This window comes from Artemia sp. Qi Xiang Cuo, chromosome 21 (assembly GCF_049724085.1).
Source record: "Artemia sp. Qi Xiang Cuo chromosome 21, ASM4972408v1, whole genome shotgun sequence".
Classification (NCBI taxonomy): domain Eukaryota; kingdom Metazoa; phylum Arthropoda; class Branchiopoda; order Anostraca; family Artemiidae; genus Artemia; species Artemia sp. Qi Xiang Cuo.
In genome coordinates, this window is record NC_142814.1 from 50,788,497 (window position 1) to 50,808,484 (window position 19,988).

A 19,988-nucleotide genomic window follows, 5' to 3' on the forward strand; every position below is an offset into this window, starting at 1 on the left:
TTTTTAAATCAATTTTTATTTTATTTTCTAATTGACAATCTTTTAATTGGTCAAGAAAAGAATATTTTAAACTTTTTTGGTTTTTCTCTACAAGAATCCAGACTTTTGCTTGCTTTCTAAATGTGTGAAATAACTTTTGAATAAATTTTAAGTCATCGGACCCTTTTAAAGATCTAGAAAAAAACATTAATTTAGTGTCACAGTTCAATCTTGGCTGAAAAAAAAACTTAATACCCTACAATATCCCTTAAACATTTTATTTATTCTATTTTGAAAACCTAGATCCACTTACACTCTTCTTATTTAGTTGTTGAGTAAGAAGTCACAGTAATAGTAAAAGCCCTGACAGTTTTAACTTGATGCCCACAGTTACTCTTGAGATGTAGCTAAAACATATTTTTGCCTAACATCACGCACATAATACCTTAAGCAACAGTTTAAGCTTGAGTTGAATGCTTCTGCCTTATACCCATTCCCAGACCTAGGATATTTGGTTTGGATCTCTCGACAACCTTGTCTGTTTTGAAAACCTATCAAACAGACCAGGTACTCGTGGTCTTACTTAACTTAGTTCTAGGACATCCCAATTAATACACTAAGACGTTATTGGAATATTTCCGATTCATCCCGATAGTCCACAATAATACATACGTAATGTGATCGACCTATTGGACCCTTATACCTGTTTGAACAATGTCGTGGATGAACTTTGTTGAAGTAATAATTCTGGGGCTGTTTTAATTTTTCAGTTTTATTTTAAGAGATTATATTTTATTTTTATACATAGCTTACTAAGGGTGGCTCTTAGATATAGAGCCAAATACTCTTGAGGTTCAAACAATTCCACGGTCTTAGGTAAAATCCCTTATGTTTTAACTATTGCTATTTTAGTGAAGAAAGGTTAGTGTGATTTTCGTCGTTATTTATTGCTGATAAGCCCTTTTAAAAACCAGCATGTTGCTTGGTATTCAGATTGTTCGCACCAGGATGGATGCAATGAGTGTTCATTAGAGATGGAATTATTAATATTTTAACTTGGGTTGAATTTCTTTTAATTGATGTGTTAATAAATAGTGAAACTGTGATGCTGGTTGAAAGAGCAATGGTGGGTAGATTGGCGTAATATTGGCAGGTGTATAGAGTAAATTCATTTTCATATGTGATACGAAATTTTAATAGTATTGTTACTTTGTATAGAAAAGAGCTAGAGCAAGCAGGAAGAGTTGTAATGGTACCTGTTTATCAATAGGTCTTATTTTGTTGGGAAAAGACAGCTCAAGTCATAGTACCTCCCACAAACCAAGAAATTCTGTATTTTCTTTTGATTTCTTTGTTGAGCAGTTCAAAACAAAACAAAATGTATTAAATAGCTCTAAAAAACATAAAGTGGAGAATAAAGAACGAATCAAATAATAATTATTTTTGCTTTACAGGCCAACTACTAAAGCAGTCAATTTTGATATATAAAGAAAGGGGTGGAAAGAAGCTTAAGATATCCACAACAACCAAGCTTAGCAAGTACAGACCAGAAGAATATAGAAGGAACCAGAGTAACCACGTATTCAAAAGGCGTCTGAATTTCGTCTTATCATTTCCTAGAAGCTTAATCATTTGACATGGGAATTGATGTTGCAAGATTTTGCGGGGACATTGATGGAGATCTCCTTTGTCCAATCTGTAAACTTGTTTTAGAAGATCCTATTCAGGTTTGTGCGTTGTATGGAACTGGCAGCTGTGTTGCCTATTAAGGGCCAACATGCGTAGTTTTTTCGGGTATCAATTTCAGCAGATCAGTTGGCAAACGATAGCAGCACAAAAACAATTCCCTTTGCGCAAGATCTCAAAACTAAATATCATGGAGTTCATTAATCAACTACATGTTGTCAATAGCACCTTGGTGTATCTTAACTTATTATTTAGTTCTTTTATTATTATAATTTTCATTTTTTATTTTAAATTTTCTTTTCACTAAAAAAAAATAATTAACTTTAAAATTGTTTCGTCATTTGATTATAAAGTTATTTCATTGTTAAATATTTAATTATTATTATTAATATTATTGTTCAGTTCTTTTGAATTTGCCGCTGAAAATAAGGAAACAACTGAGAATTTTTTTTTCTTATGAGGAGAATCACATCAGGCGATGCTTTTTATAAATCGGTACCAAAAACTAGAAAATTTTTCAAACTCAAATCAAAGCCATTTTCTCTGCAAATCGGCAACAATTTGATATATCGGCACAAAAACAGCTACATGTGTCCATCCCTTTACACTGTATTTTGTTATGTAATGCCGTGAGTTCGAGGAAAATACCACACAATTTTCTCATGTTACCACATACCTTAATAATGATGCAAAGTAACTTTTATCACCCAATTTATACTGAAAAGTTACCGTTGTCACTGCATTTATACCACATACAAAATATAAGTAATACACTGTATTGTGTGCAATACATATCGTTCACTTTTGTCTATGATTTATACCGCGTAATTTTGCAGGACAGAAAAGTGGCAAATATTTGATCGCAACTTCTAGCCACAAATAACAGATTACTAACAAACCACTTTGGCCAGATGGGGTTCACTTGCGCCATTTCGGTGCTTTTGAGGTGGTTGCACATTGAGTGTTTTATGTTATGAATCTTGTCAAGAATGAAATTCTAAACAGGATACAGCTATACATACTTAACTCTATTGCAACCATCTGACGTTTGCTAAATTACCAGGGAATAAGAGTAGGAACCTCGATTCTACGCCCGCTATGCTAAATAGATTTTTGCAGTGACATGTATAATGACAAAAAAAAAACTACTGAAGAGAATGAAAATGAAGACAAAACTTTTGAAGAAATTTTGAGGGATTTGGAAGAAGAGTTCACTATTTTCTATAAGTTAAATTAAAAAAAAATTTGTTTGTGCCTGACTTTGATAATCATTTTGAATAATAATCGAAGATAAATATCATATTCGATTAAAAAATTAACAAAACTTATTCGAAGGTCATTAAAAGGGAAAAACAAATAAAATAACAACTGGTACTGTTAAGGGCCCTTGCCAAACAATCCAATGAGCCCCTTTCAAGGTTTGTACAACCACTCTTTCTATAAAAACCGTGTATGCCCCTATGGCATAACTTACAGCCCTTGCCCTGAGGAATTTGAGGGGGGGGGGGGTTGTCATCATCAAAGACTTAATTAGAAATTAGAAATTTCGAATGGAACAAGTCTCTATCTCTTTTTCCAACCCAGGCTAATAAATTTGTATATTAAACCTTTTAAGTTTTTACGAATAGAGGATTCTCAGACAATCTGAGTATACGGGTAAAATTCTAGTCCATTGATCCCACACCTAATGCCATGTAATAATAGGCTAGATATGGTTAATACCAGAATATAAATATATATATATATATATATATATATATATATATATATATATATATATATATATATATATATATATATATATATATATATATATATATATATATATATATATATATATATATATATATATATATATATATATATATATATATATATATATATATGAACAGTAGCAAAAAATTTCTTCAAAAATGACACACATCATAGCATGCTGACTGGGAAGGGTACCAATACGTCACAGTAATAGTTTCAATTGCTATTTGACCTTCGATCAGATTAGTCCCATCATAATGCACTAACATTTGTCATTGCGCGTGCGCGAAGAGGTGGAGTCATTAAGAAAGATCTAGATTGGTTTGTTTTAACAATCTTTTATTGAGAGTATAGGACATTTCGCCACTGTTCGTATATAATTTTTATGCTATATAATATAATATTAAGGAAAACATAATACTGACGTTATAATGCCATGACAAAATATCACCCTACTTAATAACTCGCTGCAGTACCAAGCTGGCCTAGACCAATACAGCTGCACAATCTTTTACTGTATCCCAATCTATTCAACTTTTCTGTCTCTATTCCCACCCAAAAAGTTTCAATTTCGATTAAATCCTTTTTTATAACATTTAGCCAGTCTATAGAACTTTTATCGTGGTTAATGAACCTTCTTGCTTTATTTACAAGTAGCTAAGCCTCAGTAGTCAAGCTCATAGCCTCCCACAAATTAAACCGGCATAACTAATCTCTTCATCATCTAAAAACCTTTATAGTTAGTTTATCATCTTTTCGCTACTTTTCTCCTTGTAATAACAAAGTGGAGTTTCACCAGACAAATGTGCCCCACTATGTTTCAGTATGTATTTGTATATAGTTTATGTTTTGTTACGGGGGTATTCTATTAATTTAATTTTAATTTTGAATGTGTCTTCATACGCCTCTGCATAATTAATATCTTTATATTCAAGGCTCCAACATGTGAACATACGTTTTGTAGGTGTTGCATTACTGAGTGGCTAAAGAGAAACCCGACTTGTCCTATAGACAGAACCAATTTAAGCATTGATGCTCTGAAGCCTGCTCCAAGGATCATGAGGTATCTTTTTAGGTATTTATTTCAATATATTGCAAATATGCACAAACTAATTTATAAGAGACTATGGACAGGATGGATTTTATTAATTTTTTTTTCGATGTAACCACTAGCATCAAAAGAACAGTATTGGAATCCCCAATGTCAAAAACTCAAACTCTAGGCTTTGCACGCTCACAACCACAATATCATAGGAAGATGTTGAATGGCTCACTTAAAGCCATTGATCGTATCTACATGCTTTTTTCTAAGTTTTTCTTGATATTATCATTATAAAATGCCGTCACTAAAAAGGCTAGGAAGTGTGTCACTAAAGACGTACTCTTTGGTTCTGTTTCTGGAGTTGAAAGGCTAGGAATTGCAATAAGGGCCCCGCCATAAAAAAGTATGATTGAAAAGATCTTGTCTGGAGGTCAACAATACTCCTTTTTGTAATCCTTCCCTCCAAACCCCCTTAGTAGGCAAAATCTACAAAAACAAGTTTTGAAGAAAACTGCCAAATGAAAAAATAATTAAATTTGATCCAAGAATAAAAAAAATTCACTTATGTTTAGGTTACCAGCAAATAAAGGACTTGCAATCCTGAGCTGTTTTTTTACAGCAGCCTGTAAATTACAGCATTTAAAGAACAAACTGCAGTCTCTTATTGATAATTTAGTGTGTATGCTAAATAGTTATCAACATCATGAATGTTCAAGGATGATGGTGCTTGGAGGGATGATATACAATAGAGGGTATTCTTAACCTCCAGAAAAGGAGTTTTTCACTATGGTGATTAGGGTGGTATGCTTGTTGTTTTTTATTCCTGGATCAAATTTTAGTGATTTGTTTTTCATTTGGCAGTTTTCTTCAAACTTTTTTTGTAGTATTTGCCTATTAGGTGGGTTTGGAGAGGAGGTCTACAAGACGGGGTACTGTTGACCTCTAGACAAGTGTTTTTCAATCATTGTGTTTATGGGGGTAGCCTTATTCTAATTCTCAGCCTTTCAACTCCAGAAATGGAACCAAAAAGTTCATTTTTAGTGAGGTTTGGCACTTTACAACGGTATTATCAAGAAAAACTTACAGAAAAGAATGCAGATATGATCAATGGCTTTAAGTGCACGATTCAAGATCTCCTCATGATATTGTGGTAGCCTGCTTGCCCTGGTGAAAATAAAAGAAGAAAAAACAAAAACCATCACTGCTAGCCATGCAAAAAATAAAAAAACTACTTTCTGTATTTTATGGCTATGGGCTCAAAACCCAGTGTTACGGTTTTTGATAATGGGGACTCCAATAATACATTTTTCATTTTGATCTGCCACCTTCTTGAGGGGATTCAAGCTCTTTAAAAATTTTTGAAAATCGTTTCTGCAGTAAACTTTTACTATTGGAATGAACCTATATGACATTTATCATTCCTGTATCACTTTAGGGGAAATCTTTGTTTTCGCATAGCAAGTTGAAATTATATGCAATTTTAAAATAGATAGGAGGTAAAAAAAAAATATTAGTAATGACTAACATTTGGTGTACCTCACTTTTAGGACTAAAAATTCTCCCAAGATTCCATATCTAAATTTTAGTCGGTAATGGTGATTACTTTGATGAGTGTGACGGTATTTTTACCGATAAACTGCAATTTAGCCCTGACCTTTGGTTCCACCTGCCATCAGGGGTTGCAGCAGTAGCTATTAACCTAGTCAGAGACGATCACGTCCCTAGTGAAAAATACAATAGCCCATAACTCCTTAAAATAGAGTCAGATAGAAACAAAAATTACACTGTTAGAACTGTCTTTTCCAAAACTCATGTATAGGAAACTTGCTATCCCTTGGCTTGAATAATTAGGAAAATATATTGGCTTGTTCAAGTCAAAAACTGTTAAAACTAACCCTTGAGGGGAGATTTTAGATTATCCCAACAGTCATAGAAAATGTTGTTATTGCTCTAGACTAGTAAAATTAAGCTATCCTGAGTAATACCATTAAAATTTTAACAAATATTTTTTTTTACCTAGGTTAACCTTGACCTATACCAACCAGACACATGGATGTCCTGCAATTTTGACATTGGAAAAACTTGCAGCACATCTTCTAGAATGTAATTTTGACCATAAAAGACTTGTTACTTGCCAATCGGGATGTGGATTTTCTATACCTTTTGAGGAATTAGTAAATCACATTTGTGTACAAAGATTGAAGATTGAAATTTCTAAGTTACAGTCAGAATTGGATTCACTTAATGTAAATCAGGTGATTCTCTATTACTCAGTGGGTGAAATCTAGGAGGGGAAACTTGAAGTGAATCTTTTGCTCTTCCAGTTGTTTTCAAAGTTTTGTCTAATGAATAAAAATTGCTTGAATATATATCAAACAAAACCAATGTTAGAATTTCAATAAAATTAATTTACATTGAGTGCAAGAAGAAAAACAATAAATTATAAGTGAATACGAGATTTCTTAAATATACTCTACATATGTATGCAAGGAATGATTTTAAAGTTCGTAGGAGTGGACACTTGGCTACGAGGGACAGAAGGGTTTTCAAAAAAAAAAATCAAAATATAAAACATTTTCTGTTAAAGATTTCGGGGAATATTCCTGGCGTACTTGATGCAGGGCTAGTGTTTAGATGAGAAATCAACACGCCGAGTTAGAAAATCTGTATAGAATGTGAATTAGTTTTATTTGTCAGAACAAGGAGAATATTGATTTCTACACATAAAACTGAAAAAAGTCTTATAATTTGTCCGTATGTACAAATATGTCTTATTAAATCAAGTTCTTCTCTGCTGCTTTTGATGTGCTGCTCTTGAACATTGCAGCGAATATAACATGCTTCTAACAAACGTAGAACAGAACATGCGCGACATATTAAGAAAAAGTGCACAGTCAAGACGTTTCGTTGGGGTAGATACAAAGGCTTCACCTAATGTTGTTCCTCAAGTTTTAATCATAATGTTGTTCGACAGCAATTTCAAATTTTTCCGGGCGCAGTTAGGCTACGTCTATTTCTGATCTAATTAGTTTTGGAACCAGCAAAGCTGTTTTCTTGGTTATGTTAGATTTAAAGGAGCAATAATAAAACAGATTTTTTTTTTGCTTGGTAGTTTTTTCTGAAAAGTAAAATAATAGCTGAAGCCCAATCATTGTTCTATTATTAAGTATGTACTAAGGTCATTGAAATGACCCCATATAGCCCCATTCTGTCATTCAATAAAGGTTAAACACAAAAAAAATGGAGCAAAAAAAATTAAAAGGGCAATGAACATTCTTTTACTTGTAGTAATTTCTGTTTGATCCAATTCTTCTTTTTTCTCTTAATATTATGTTTCATATATTTTTCAATATTTATTAAGTTGTATGTGTATCCATTTTACTTTCTTTTCGCTTGAAGTTTAATTTTTCATTTATAGCTATTTCTATTCCTTTTAATTTTGACTTATTGTATGGCTTCATGTCCGCTAGTTATAGGCTTTAATCATGCCCTTAATTTTCTCTGGAGAACTTTTTTGGAAAATATATTTTGGAAATAAAATCTTCTTCGGTTTTAATTGCTTATATTGTTTTATTGTCTAACTATAAAAGCATTTTTTAGATTTTTGAGCTCTTCAGCTTTGGAAAAAATGAATATTCTGTCATAATATTTGATCACCTTGAGTTTTGTCCAATAAATTACAAAATTATTATTGCTATTTGGAATATTAAGAATCAAATGTTGAACATGATCAAAAAACACTGTCAAAATTGACGAGGATTTTAATCACAAAATTCTATTGGCTAAAGTATCTCTGGCGCTGTCTTGTAGACACCCTTGAATATAAATGAATTTGTATCTATTTTTTATAATTTTTGTTAAAAGGTTGTTTTAATTTCTCTTTTCTAACAGTTAGTTTGTTTAAGTAATTGCATGCCCAGTTAATCTTAAAAACAAGTTTTGTTTTCTTCAGAAAAGAGATGAATGTGCATAGCCAGAACTGTGTTCAATAGTAGGGTTAGTTATAATGGGTGCGGACAAATCAGGCTATCCGGCGCGTGTGATTCCTCTTTTCCTGGCCCCAAATACTATCCAGCATGGTCGTTCCATGACACATTGAATATGGAGGGGATCCAGACACACTGCGTTAGAGCATAGGAGGGTTCCGGACACAATGGTTTGAGAGATAGGGTATTTCTCACTAAATTGTATGGGAAGATAACTGAGTCCTCATGACATTATGTAGACTATTTCTCACACCCTTTTTCTTGCATGTAAACATATGGGTTTCATTAACCTGATTCTAAGCCACACGCAATAATTTCTACGGGTCTATTTCACGCTAGGGATTATCACTTATTCATTTTCTTGCCAAGAATATTATTGAATTTTTTCAAGCCCAGATAAAACCACTAATCTTCAGGTTTTTTTTACCTTTTGTGGCATAGAGTAGCTTTCTCATTTCATTTTCTTGCCAAGAACATTATTGAACTTTCTCCATCACCGATAACACCATTAATTTCCAAATAAGTTTAATGAGGGGGCGGGGTGCATCAAATTACCGGTTTTCCAAAGTTTCTTTTCTGATACACAAGAGTTTCAAAATATACTTTGAAACCAAACAGTAGGCCTAGTTGTAAGCAAGAGGTTTTTTTTGTTGGTTTTTAAATAATCATTTTCCTATATTTAAAGATTTTTTTTTGTATTCTTGCTATTTTCTCAGATTAAAGGGGGTGTTGCTCTTCATCTCATTTCAGGGGTTTTTGCCTTTCGTGATATAATGCAGCTTTCTTATCGAAGTTTTTGCCATGAACATTATTGCCTTTTTCTTCCCATTTTAAGGGTTTTTATCTTTAGCGGTATATTGTAGCTTTCTTGTCGTATTTACATGCTACGCGGAATTTTTTTTCTTAGACTAGACTCTAATATTTTCTCCTTTCTATTTATTAGATTAGCTTTTATAATTCTCAAGGTTGTTGACCTTTCGGGGGATTTTCTTTGTAGCCCCACTCTCTTTTTTGGTAGCTAGTTTCGGGGGATTTTCTAGCGCAATCCTTTTCTTTTTTAATTGCTTAAAATACACACGACCATTTCTAGCATGGATTTTTCTACGCGGATCGCTCAAGAAGCTTCAAAATATACTAGAAATGACGTATTTTTTCCATATTTTAAGATTTGGTAATTTTTAAGGGAAAGTGTCTATATCCCACTCTTGGCGCCATTCTAGTTTTTGCAGATTTTGGGAGTTAGTCTTGTGAAAGAAACCTTAAAAACTTATTTGGGTTTTAATCGATTATTTTCCGTATTTTTAGACTTATTTTGTTTTTTTCTGCACATACAGTCACAAACTTGCATTTTCTAAACATCTTCCAGGGACTCCCCGTCCATCATTTTCAGTCTTATTTCCAAGTACCTCGCAAAGAAAAATTTATGGAATGTTAGTTCGATATCTCGCCGCTAGGGGATTTGTGGAGCTAGTGTCACTATACTGCAGGAAACTTGAGGTCGTAATCCTGCCGCTAGGGATTCATATCGCTAGTTTCGCTTTACTACCCGAATTTTTAGTTCCGAACCATATCGCTAAGTCGATATACAGAGAGATTTTTTAGTTCCCAACCATATCGCTAGGGATTAGTATCGCCAGTGTCGATATAATAGGTGCTTTTATAGATTTCTTGTGACTTAGAGCATTTCTGGAACCCTTTGTCAAAAAAGTACAATATATTAATGAAATACAAGTAAGATGTGTGCTCCTAACCCCAAAGAGACCATTCTCGGGGGGATATACCCCTTCTTTAAGTAAATTAAAAAAAGAATTTTTTTACGCTATATTTGAAATAAATTTGGTTTCATAGTATTTTCGACTAGACTTTTGACACATGGAAAAGATAGTAAATTTTATGTGTTTATTGTCCGGCCCATAAAACTAGCGAGGAAGGATTTAGGGATCACTTGAGCACCTTTAGGGTATGTTGTAGTCAAGGTAAATAGAAAGTAAAGAATGTGAATAAGACAAAATCTAAAATTTGATCTCGAAGGAGGTCCCTGGACTTTGACAACTCGATGAGGGGACCTTTTTGAAGAAATCAGAGAGGATTGACATTTTCGGGGCCCGCACCCCTGAAAATTTTACTTTGATTTCCAACAATGATTTACGCAAGTCCACAAATGGATTTCGTACCTATAGGATCCGATGCAATCCTCAAGGTTGCCCACTTTAAATAGACTTCGCATATTCACCCCCCTTTCTTTTTCGGAAAAATGAACCTCGATTATTTAAAAATGAAAATGAATCGATACTTTTTAAAAATCTATATTTAATTTTTTTAAAATGAAACATATATACATAAAAACGTTATTTTTGAATAAAGTAAAAGAGATAATAAATTGTTAAAAAATTTCAATTCATAATACAAAAATCTTAAATTTCTAGTGACCAAATTTCTTTAAAGTAAAATGTTAAAAAAAAGTAGAATTCATTATAGTAAAAAAAAATGAAACAGATATTTCCTTCAGAAGCCCATTTTAACCCCTTCACCCGCTGCACTTGGATCCAGTTCCGGGCAGTCCGGAGGGTTTCTGTCTTACGGGCGGTGGAGTCTAGTCTGCGTACCCTCCGTTCCGGGGAGGGGGCCCAGGGTTAGGCCCAGGATATATATATGTATATATATATATATGTGTGTGTGATATATATATATATATATATATATATATATATATATATATATATATATATATATATATATATATATATATATATATATATGTATATATATATGTATATATATATATATATATATATATATATATATATATATATATATATATATATATATATATATATATATATATATATATATATATATATATATATATATATATATATATATATATAATATATATATATATAGTAGTGTATATATATGTATATATATATATATATATATATATATATATATATATATATATATATATATATATATATATATATATATATATATATATATATATATATATATATATATATATATATATATATACCTTGGATGTGAAAGAAGATTTGTTTTGTGAGGAGGAATTAGCAACAGACCTAAAAGGATTAAAGAATAATAAGGCTCCAGGTGCTGATAGGGTGGTAAGTGAGTTTCTTAAATATAGTGGCTCTGGGGTTAGAAATAAGTTACTGAAGATTATGAATATTATTTATCAAAAAGGGGAAGTACTTAACGATTTTAGGAAAACCTTAATTAAGCCATTTTATAAGAAAGGTGATAAAAGTGACTGTGGTAATTATCGAGGCATTGGTCTGGTGTCTGTAGGTAGGAAATTGCTTAGTAATATGATACTTTTTAGACTGAGAAATGCCGTTGACAAAGTTTTAAGAGAAGAACAGTGCGGTTTTAGAAAAGGTAGAGGATGTGTCGACCAAATTTCCACTCTTAGGCTAATAATTCAGAAGTGCCTGAGTTTTCACACACCTTTGGTCCTCAGTTTTATAGATTATGAGCAAGCTTTCGATTCTGTTGATAGAAGAGCTTTAGTAAAGGTTTTATCCTTGTACGGTAAACCAGACAAATACATAAAGTGATTAGTGATATGTAAGAGAATAACACTGCTACGGTTAAGGTAGGAAATGAGGTTAGCAGCTGGTTTTGTATTAAATCAGGAGTTAAGCAGGGTTGTGTTCTATCCCCCTTTATATGGATTATTTTGATGGACTTCGTTTTAAGAAGCACAGGAAAGCCAATGGGAGACCACGGAATCCAATGGGGAGGAAAAAGTCTCCCGGACTTGGATTATGCTGATAATTTAAGCATCCTAGATGAAAGTGTGAGCAAAATGAATGAAGTTTTAGAGGTTTTGCGAGTTCAGGGTGCTAGTATTGCTTTGAAAATTAATGTTAGGAAGACTAAGTCACTAAGGCTAGGAATAAGTGAAGATGAAAATGTGACGTTGGGTAATGAAAAGATTGATCAGGTGGGCAGCTTCACTTACCTTGGTAGTATTATTAGTAAAGATGGTAGGAGCAGTGAAGATGTTAAAAGTAGAATAGCCAAGGCTCAGGGTGTTTTTTCACAGTTAAAAAAAAGCCTGGAAGAATAGGAAAATAAGTGTGCAAACCAAGATTAGAATCTTAGAAGCTACAGTGATGACAGTGGTCAAATATGGCTCTGAAGCATGGGCGCTCCGAACAGCGGATGAAGATTTGCTAGATGTTTTCCAGAGAAATTGCTTAAGGATTGTTCTGGGTACCCGGCTGACTGACCGTATTTCAAACAATAGGCTATACGAAAAATGTGGTTCAATACTGCTCTCTAGGGCTATAATGAAAGAAAGGTTGAGGTGGTTAGGGCACGTGGTGCGGATGAAGGATGACAGATTGTTGGAGATTGTTCTTTTCGGCCAACCATATAGGGCTAAACGGAAAGCAGGTCGTCCTCGTCTAGGGTGGGAGGACGTCATAAAGAAAGATTTAAAGGAAATGGGAACTTCGTGGGCGGGTGTAAAAAGGGAGGCTTTGAATAGATTGGGAAGGAGGAGGAGCGTGCGTAGCTGTGTTGGCCTCAGGCGGCTTGGTGCTACGGTTACGACCTGCAGCACCAACTGCTATAGTAGCAGTTGCTGCAGTACTACTACTACTATAGTAGTAGTAGCAGTAGTAGTATATATATATATATATATATATATATATATATATATATATATATATATATATATATATATATATATATATATATATATATAATATATATAATATATATATATAGCATTATTTAAGTTAAAAAAATCAAATAATTATTTAAGTTGTGAACACTGGTGAACGAATATTACTGAATAAGCAGATAATAAATATTTTTATGTTTCCAGGGTATTAGCAGATGGTTAACAAAATTTGAGACTGCTACGAATTCAGCTTCAATCCAATTTTGTCTCCTTAGTTTAATTATACCAATACCTGCAGATTGGATGTTAGAGGTAATTTTATTCCTTGAATATGCCCGCGATCTTTCTAAATTCTCAACCATTTCTTCGTCAAAAATCCCGCATTCAAAACTCACACATGTACATTGCAATTCATGCCAATAAACTCAATTTTGAAGATTATAACCCCCTAAGATTGCTCTTCTAACCAAAAACTTCTGAAGGGCTTTCTCATTATTCCTGGTAACTCTGAATTGAATAACTGCAGGCGATAGCAACAGTCATATATATTGTGGAAGTCCGAATTACAGTCATATATATTATGGAAGTTTAAATTTTCTAATTGCACTGAAGTGTAGATGTTTGCTTGAATTGAGATGGTTAAATGAGAGCATATTTGGTTTTGCTCATCAACTTATTGATGTAACAAAAAAGTTAAGAGAATTAAGATATCTCCCTTCGGTATATCATGCACAGTTGTCACCAAGGACAGTGAAAATAAAAAATTACAGCACCAAATAGCTCAAGAAGGCATAACTTTGCTTTGAAGAAAAGGAAACAAAGCCACAATTGGAACCACTGATTATCGCTGAACAGTATAGGAGGTAGTTTTTTTCTCGAGCTGACCTAATGGCATTGAATTACCTAGCAAATGAAATAAATTTTAATTATCCAGTCACTTATTTAGTACTGGACCCGTTCTATTGCTTATTGAGAATCATAGATATTGGCGGGTAGTTTGATTTTGAAATTATGTTTATTGGCTTTAAAATTGTTTAATTTTGCTCATTTCTTTGTTTGCTATTTGTATTATTTCTCCATGTTGTTCGTTTTTTCAATTCTTCAAATTCTAGCTTTTATTTGTTTCATTCTGTTGGCTTCCGCGCTGTTAATTTTTATTTTAGTTGTTTCCTTTACATTTTGTTCAGAAAATGTTTCCTTTTAAGTTTCCTATATCTAGTTTACTTAAAATTACAAAAAAATACTAACCCCGAACGGAGAGCAGAGCTCCTAAAGTTGGATATATAAAATAAAGTTCAGTAGAAAGCACATCATAGATGAAACATCTTCAAGGACGCCAAGGACAGTGAAAATAAATAATGATTGGACCAACTAGCTCAAGAAGGCATAACTTTTCTTTAAAGTATAGATGTCTTTAGAAACTCGTATAAGTAGAATTCAATAGAAAATATATTATCAATGAAATATCACATCTCATAATTGTTAGGGAATTGAGAGACTGTTAATATTTGAATTTTTAATGTATATAAACCGTTGTTGAGTTTAAACGATTAGTTCTGCCTATTTGTTTTCACGGCAAAATGTGGTAGCACCAATAAAACTGTGGCAGTCTCCTAAAATCTTAGTAATTTTCAATAACTTGAAAGAAAAATTGTTGTAAATTCCAGTTTTCAGGTGTGAAAATACCTAAAGAACGGAGTATAAAATATTTTTCATTTTGATATCCTTGATAGTTCAGTGCTCGCCTTTAAGTATTCAGATTTTATCACAGCTTTGAATTCTATGGTGTTGACATTGATGCTTGATAAATCATTCCTTAGGAGCAATAAACAAGTAAATATAGGGCTATAGAATTGCCTACATAAATTTTACTGCTAACACCAAGGGGAATCTATGATTATAATGTATGCCGCAGTGACAAAGAGTTGTAATACAGAGTGCCACTAAAGTTTAAAGAAAAAAGGAATTGCTTTGAATTCTATTGCTATTTTAACTTTCATTCATAACTTGCCTTTCATAAAATATACAACTTTTTGAACATGGGTTCGAATTTTCTGCTATCAACATTGATTTTCACCTTCAGTGACCTTTTTTACACATACAATTTTATAACAAAACCTGGAACCGAGTGACGCTTCGTTTCCTTGTACTGTATTTATTCTTTATCAGTTTTGCCTTTTTTTTGTCTTTGAGTCGACCCATCCAAATTAGTCAGGGGCTATAGGCCAGGGGCATAATTTGCTAGGCCTGGGCCAAGACTAGGGATTTGCTTCAAACGAGTTTTATTTTATTAAATATTGCTTTAAGAATCTCAACGGATTTTTCTTTTTAAAGGAAGCCAAAAAGTTGCTATCCGATTCTGGATGCCCTTTGGAGATGGTTAAGGCTCTAATTGATAACTCAACCGAAAGTCGATGGCCTCCTGGCATATGGTCCGCTGATGCTCGAAGAAGAAACCGGGATCGAATAAAGGACTATTGCTGTCGGTACGGGTATAGCCGTTGTGAGTATGGATATATCCTTATGTATATAATAATGGCATCAGATAACACTCACATGGACCAAGACATTTTTGCCATTAATCCTGGATTTTTACTCATTTTAAAGTGATTTAGTGATTTTTGAGTAATTCTCAAAGTGATTTAAAACTAGCCTGTACTCCTACTTTGTTATAGTCAAAAAGCAATAATCTTTTCGTGTTTGTGTAGTTTCATATTTGCATTTGAGGATAATAAAATTGATATTTTCAAGTGCTTACCTCGGATTTTTAAGTGCAGAAACAGACTTTAAAGTGTGATTGAATTTCTGTGTATTTTAGTATCTGAACCAATAAAACATGAATAAAACTTGTCACAAAGGATTTTGTGTTTCTCCTATTAGTTTCAATAAATATTCATAATTGTTTTTTTTTCTATAGCCTATGAATAAATTATTCACTAATATAATTGTACATGAATAGATATCAATAATTTATGATGACAATTGTATAATTATAAGTTTTTAGCTTACAAAACCCAAATAATAATTTTTTAGTTTAGCATTAAAAGTATATGTTTTTCATAGGTAAATAGGGTTTTCATTCTACAAGTTCGTTTCCATTTTATTAAACTCGCATAAATAATTGGAATGACAAAAATAACGGCAGTTTTTTTTTTATAGTTCAAGTTCATTTAATTTCTCATTAAATCACTACAAGACAAAATAACACTTTTACAATATGAATCAATGGAAAAGAAAATATTTACAGAGGGTGCCTACACAGTGAGTTATACTCGAAAACAGGCACCCTAAAAAAAATAAAAGAAATAATAATAATAATAACAAAACATGAAAAGGATTAATAATACACTAGATATATTCGGAAGAAAATGAAACACCACACTGAGCCCACAACCCACACCTCAAATCAATATATTACCACATAATTAAATATTTATCAACAATAGCACCGGCCAACATGACTTCAAATAAATAAATAGTTATCTATAATTACTTATTAGATATAGTTTGAATTTAGCTTTAGAAACTGGAATAGGAAAACGCGAATCTATATTACTTTCATAAATATTCCAGAACTCTATTATTGAATTTTTAGGAGAAAATCTGGATCTTTCAGTTCGGATTCTAGGGTAAGGTAATTTGGCTGAACTTCTTCTTAAACAATAATTATTCAGGACAAAAGAAACTAAAGAGAAATTACTAGAATTTAAAGCCAATGGTAATAATTCTTTTATTTGTTTTAGTCTGAAAAGGACACAATGTACAGGAAGGACTAGATCAACTGGCAATATTCTTAAAAATGTATAAAGGCTCTTAGTAGGGGATTTATCGGGGAGGGAAGATGGGAAGGAAGGAGTACTTTTAACGTACGAAGGGCATTATTTTGAAGACGTTGAAGGGGCTTAATAAGAGATTTGAAAGTATTTAAATAAGCAATCGGAAAATGATTAAAATAAGAATGGATTAGAGAATAATAAACTGACTTAAGAGCAGGGAAAGGGACATGGAATTTTAGACACCGCAGTAAACCCACATTCCTTCCTAGCTGTATCTTTAGCCTATCAAGATGAAGTTTCCAAGATAAATTTTCATCAACTGTTAGCCCTAGATACTTAGAAGACTCCTTCCTGGCAATGGTAACTAGTTCTCCGTTAAAACGGACAGGTATTTTGGAAATCGGCGGTACGGCATGTGAAATTCGAGAGAAGATGATAAAATGGGTCTTCGAAGAGTTTAACACCATGAGGTTGTCAGCAAACCACTGTAATAGCTTCTTTAGACCGAAACAGAGGTTTCCTCTGACGGATGATTCATCTGAACCTGTGACAGAATTAGCCGTGTCGTCTGCGAATAGTTAAGCAAGTCCATCATCGTTGATAGTGTCCAGAAGGTCATTGGCGTATATTAAAAATAGTAGTGGTCCAAGAATTGAACCTTGTGGTACTCCTACCTTTTTAGAACATGGCGTTTTTACCGATCTTACTGCACCCCCATCCAAAAATTGATTCCGACCACTGAGATAAGACTGGATGAGTAAGAGAGCATTACCTCTTATTCCGCAGTTGTCAAGCTTATCCAGAAGAATCAGATGACAAATCGTGTCAAACGCTTTTTTTTACATTCACAAATATTGTAGTTGGTATGACATCACAGCCCATCGCAACATTCCAAAACTATAACAAAACCAATATAGAATGTTCGGTTGAGTGCCCAGGACTAAATCCAAAGTGATACTTGTTGAAGAAGTTAGACCTAGTCAGATAATTCATCAGTCTGTTGTAGATGCAACGCTCCATAATTTTCGAAAAAGCAGAGAGAATAGAGATAGGGCAGTAGTTTGAAGGCAGCTTGGGGTCGGTACCTTTGTGGAGGGGTATAATCTTCGCCGACTTGAAGACAGTAGGAAATATGCCATCTTTAAATGAAGAATTGACGATGTGTGCGATAACGCCAACATAGCAATCGATGGTCTTCTTTATGAGGTAGTTTGACGACCCTTCTGGACCTTTGGAGTGACTTTTTTTCATGGGTTGAACAATCTTCAGCAGTTCGTCTTCAGTGACTGGTGACAGAAACAAAGAGGAGCAAGACGGCGAAGGTAGGTATTTTTTGTAATTATCCGTGACGACAGTTGAAAGGCCATAAGCTTCCTCTAAGGTTGCTTCTCCAATGCATGCAAAAAATTCATTTAACGTGTTGGCTACTTCTTGTTGGGATGTTCCATCAGGCTTGGTTATGGTCTCAGGAAACGTATTAGTTTTTTGTTGATTCAGGCATTCATTTATCAGTGTCCATGTCTTCTTTGGTAATCCTTCTACTTCTTGAAACTACTTATGGTAGTAAGCCTGTTTAGCTTTCCTGAGCAGGGTTGTCAGAGTGTTTTTATAATTCTTGAATTGCGTACCAAGTACATCAGGATTATCAATATAGTGCATGAATAGCATATTTTTGTGTTCAGTAATGGTTAGTAAGTATTGGGTGATCCAAGGATTTTTCGAGGTCGCATACCTGGAGTGCTTTTTCGAAATAGGGCAGGCAGAGTCAAGGGCAGAAGAGAATTTCTCAATAAATAGGGTAGCCATTGCATCTGGGTTTGTTTCTTCATAAACTGAAGTCCAGTCGCTACAAGTCAATTTAGCTCCCAAATTTTGTAATGATTTATCATCAATAGTCCTTCTTACATTTATATTCGGGTTAGATTTCAGTCTATTTATCAAAAATTCACCAAGCAACATAGAGTGATCCGATTTATCAGTTAATACGACATAACTCGAATGTAGATTGGAATTCGTAAAAATGCTGTCAATAACTGATGCCTACTGTTCACTAATACGTCTTGGTATTCCTTTTTTTGGAACCAATCCGACAGAAGAGCAAGTAGTTAGTAAATCTACAGGTAGAGATCTTAATTCTTGGGACTCCGAACTCACCAGTCCCAAATCTATATTAAAATCACCCATAAAAACCACTTTATGGTTCTTAAGATTCATCCGTTGTGTTAGATCATTCAACTTACGAATAAAATTTGACGTACTTGATCCCAGTGGTTGATAAAATAAGCATAGGAGTAGCTTCTCCTTAAGAGACTTGATCTCAACCATTAAAAATTCAAACTCCATCTCTTGATACAAATCATTAGAATCCGTAATTTTACGGATAGGGAGATTCTGGTCAATAAACACGGCAAGTCCACCTTTCGAACGGGTAGACCTGTTTCTAGTAACTATCCTGTACCCAGATACACCAACCAAAGAACTATTACCATCACTAAGAAAAGTCTCACATAGTCCCAGAATACCAATACGATTACTATAAATGAATGTGGATAGAAAATCTAAACTACTAAGCACTCCTCTACAATTCCAAAACACGATATGGGAGGATTCTAACTGATTAAATGGAGGGATTTTGTCGTTATTTATATATTTACTACGAGGAAAAGACTGGATAAAAAGATCAGAAGATTCATCACCAGTTGATCCTACTGATTTAAATAATTCATTTAGGTCAAGTTGTTTTTTCTCAAAATCATGGAGCCGGTCCGATGTTCTCTCATTTAACAATTTATATCATAATAATATCATACACATAAAACTTACCAAAATCAATATGAAATGATAGGCTAATGAGTAAAAGGTGGTACCTCGGATAATTCCCAGCATGCAAGGAGTGAAAAAACGAGCAGAACGAGAATATAAAAAGCCATTTACAAAAAACTGCTAAACTTTATGTAACTAAATGATAGCCTTTAGCCTCCTTAATGAGTTGAGCAACAATTTAAGTCCTTTCCTAAGCCTTTTGATGCAAAAAAAAAAATAAGTTTTAACATTAAAGAGATTGTTTGGCGTCTCGGACATCTCTCGTCCTAAAAGGTAACTATAGA

General features: G+C 33.3%; 1 protein-coding gene across 1 annotated transcript; it reads left to right on the top strand.

Moving 5' to 3' along the window:
* The first annotated feature begins 1,377 nt into the window (after positions 1-1,377).
* On the top strand, positions 1,378-16,168 carry LOC148939685 (E3 ubiquitin-protein ligase NRDP1-like). Its single transcript, XM_089106947.1, has 5 exons — positions 1,378-1,706; positions 4,356-4,483; positions 6,483-6,717; positions 13,310-13,417; positions 15,440-16,168. The coding sequence occupies exons 1-5, from the start codon at positions 1,617-1,619 to the stop codon at positions 15,713-15,715; spliced, it is 837 nt and encodes a 278-aa protein (XP_088963073.1). The 5' UTR covers positions 1,378-1,616; the 3' UTR covers positions 15,716-16,168.
* The last annotated feature ends 3,820 nt before the right edge of the window (positions 16,169-19,988 follow it).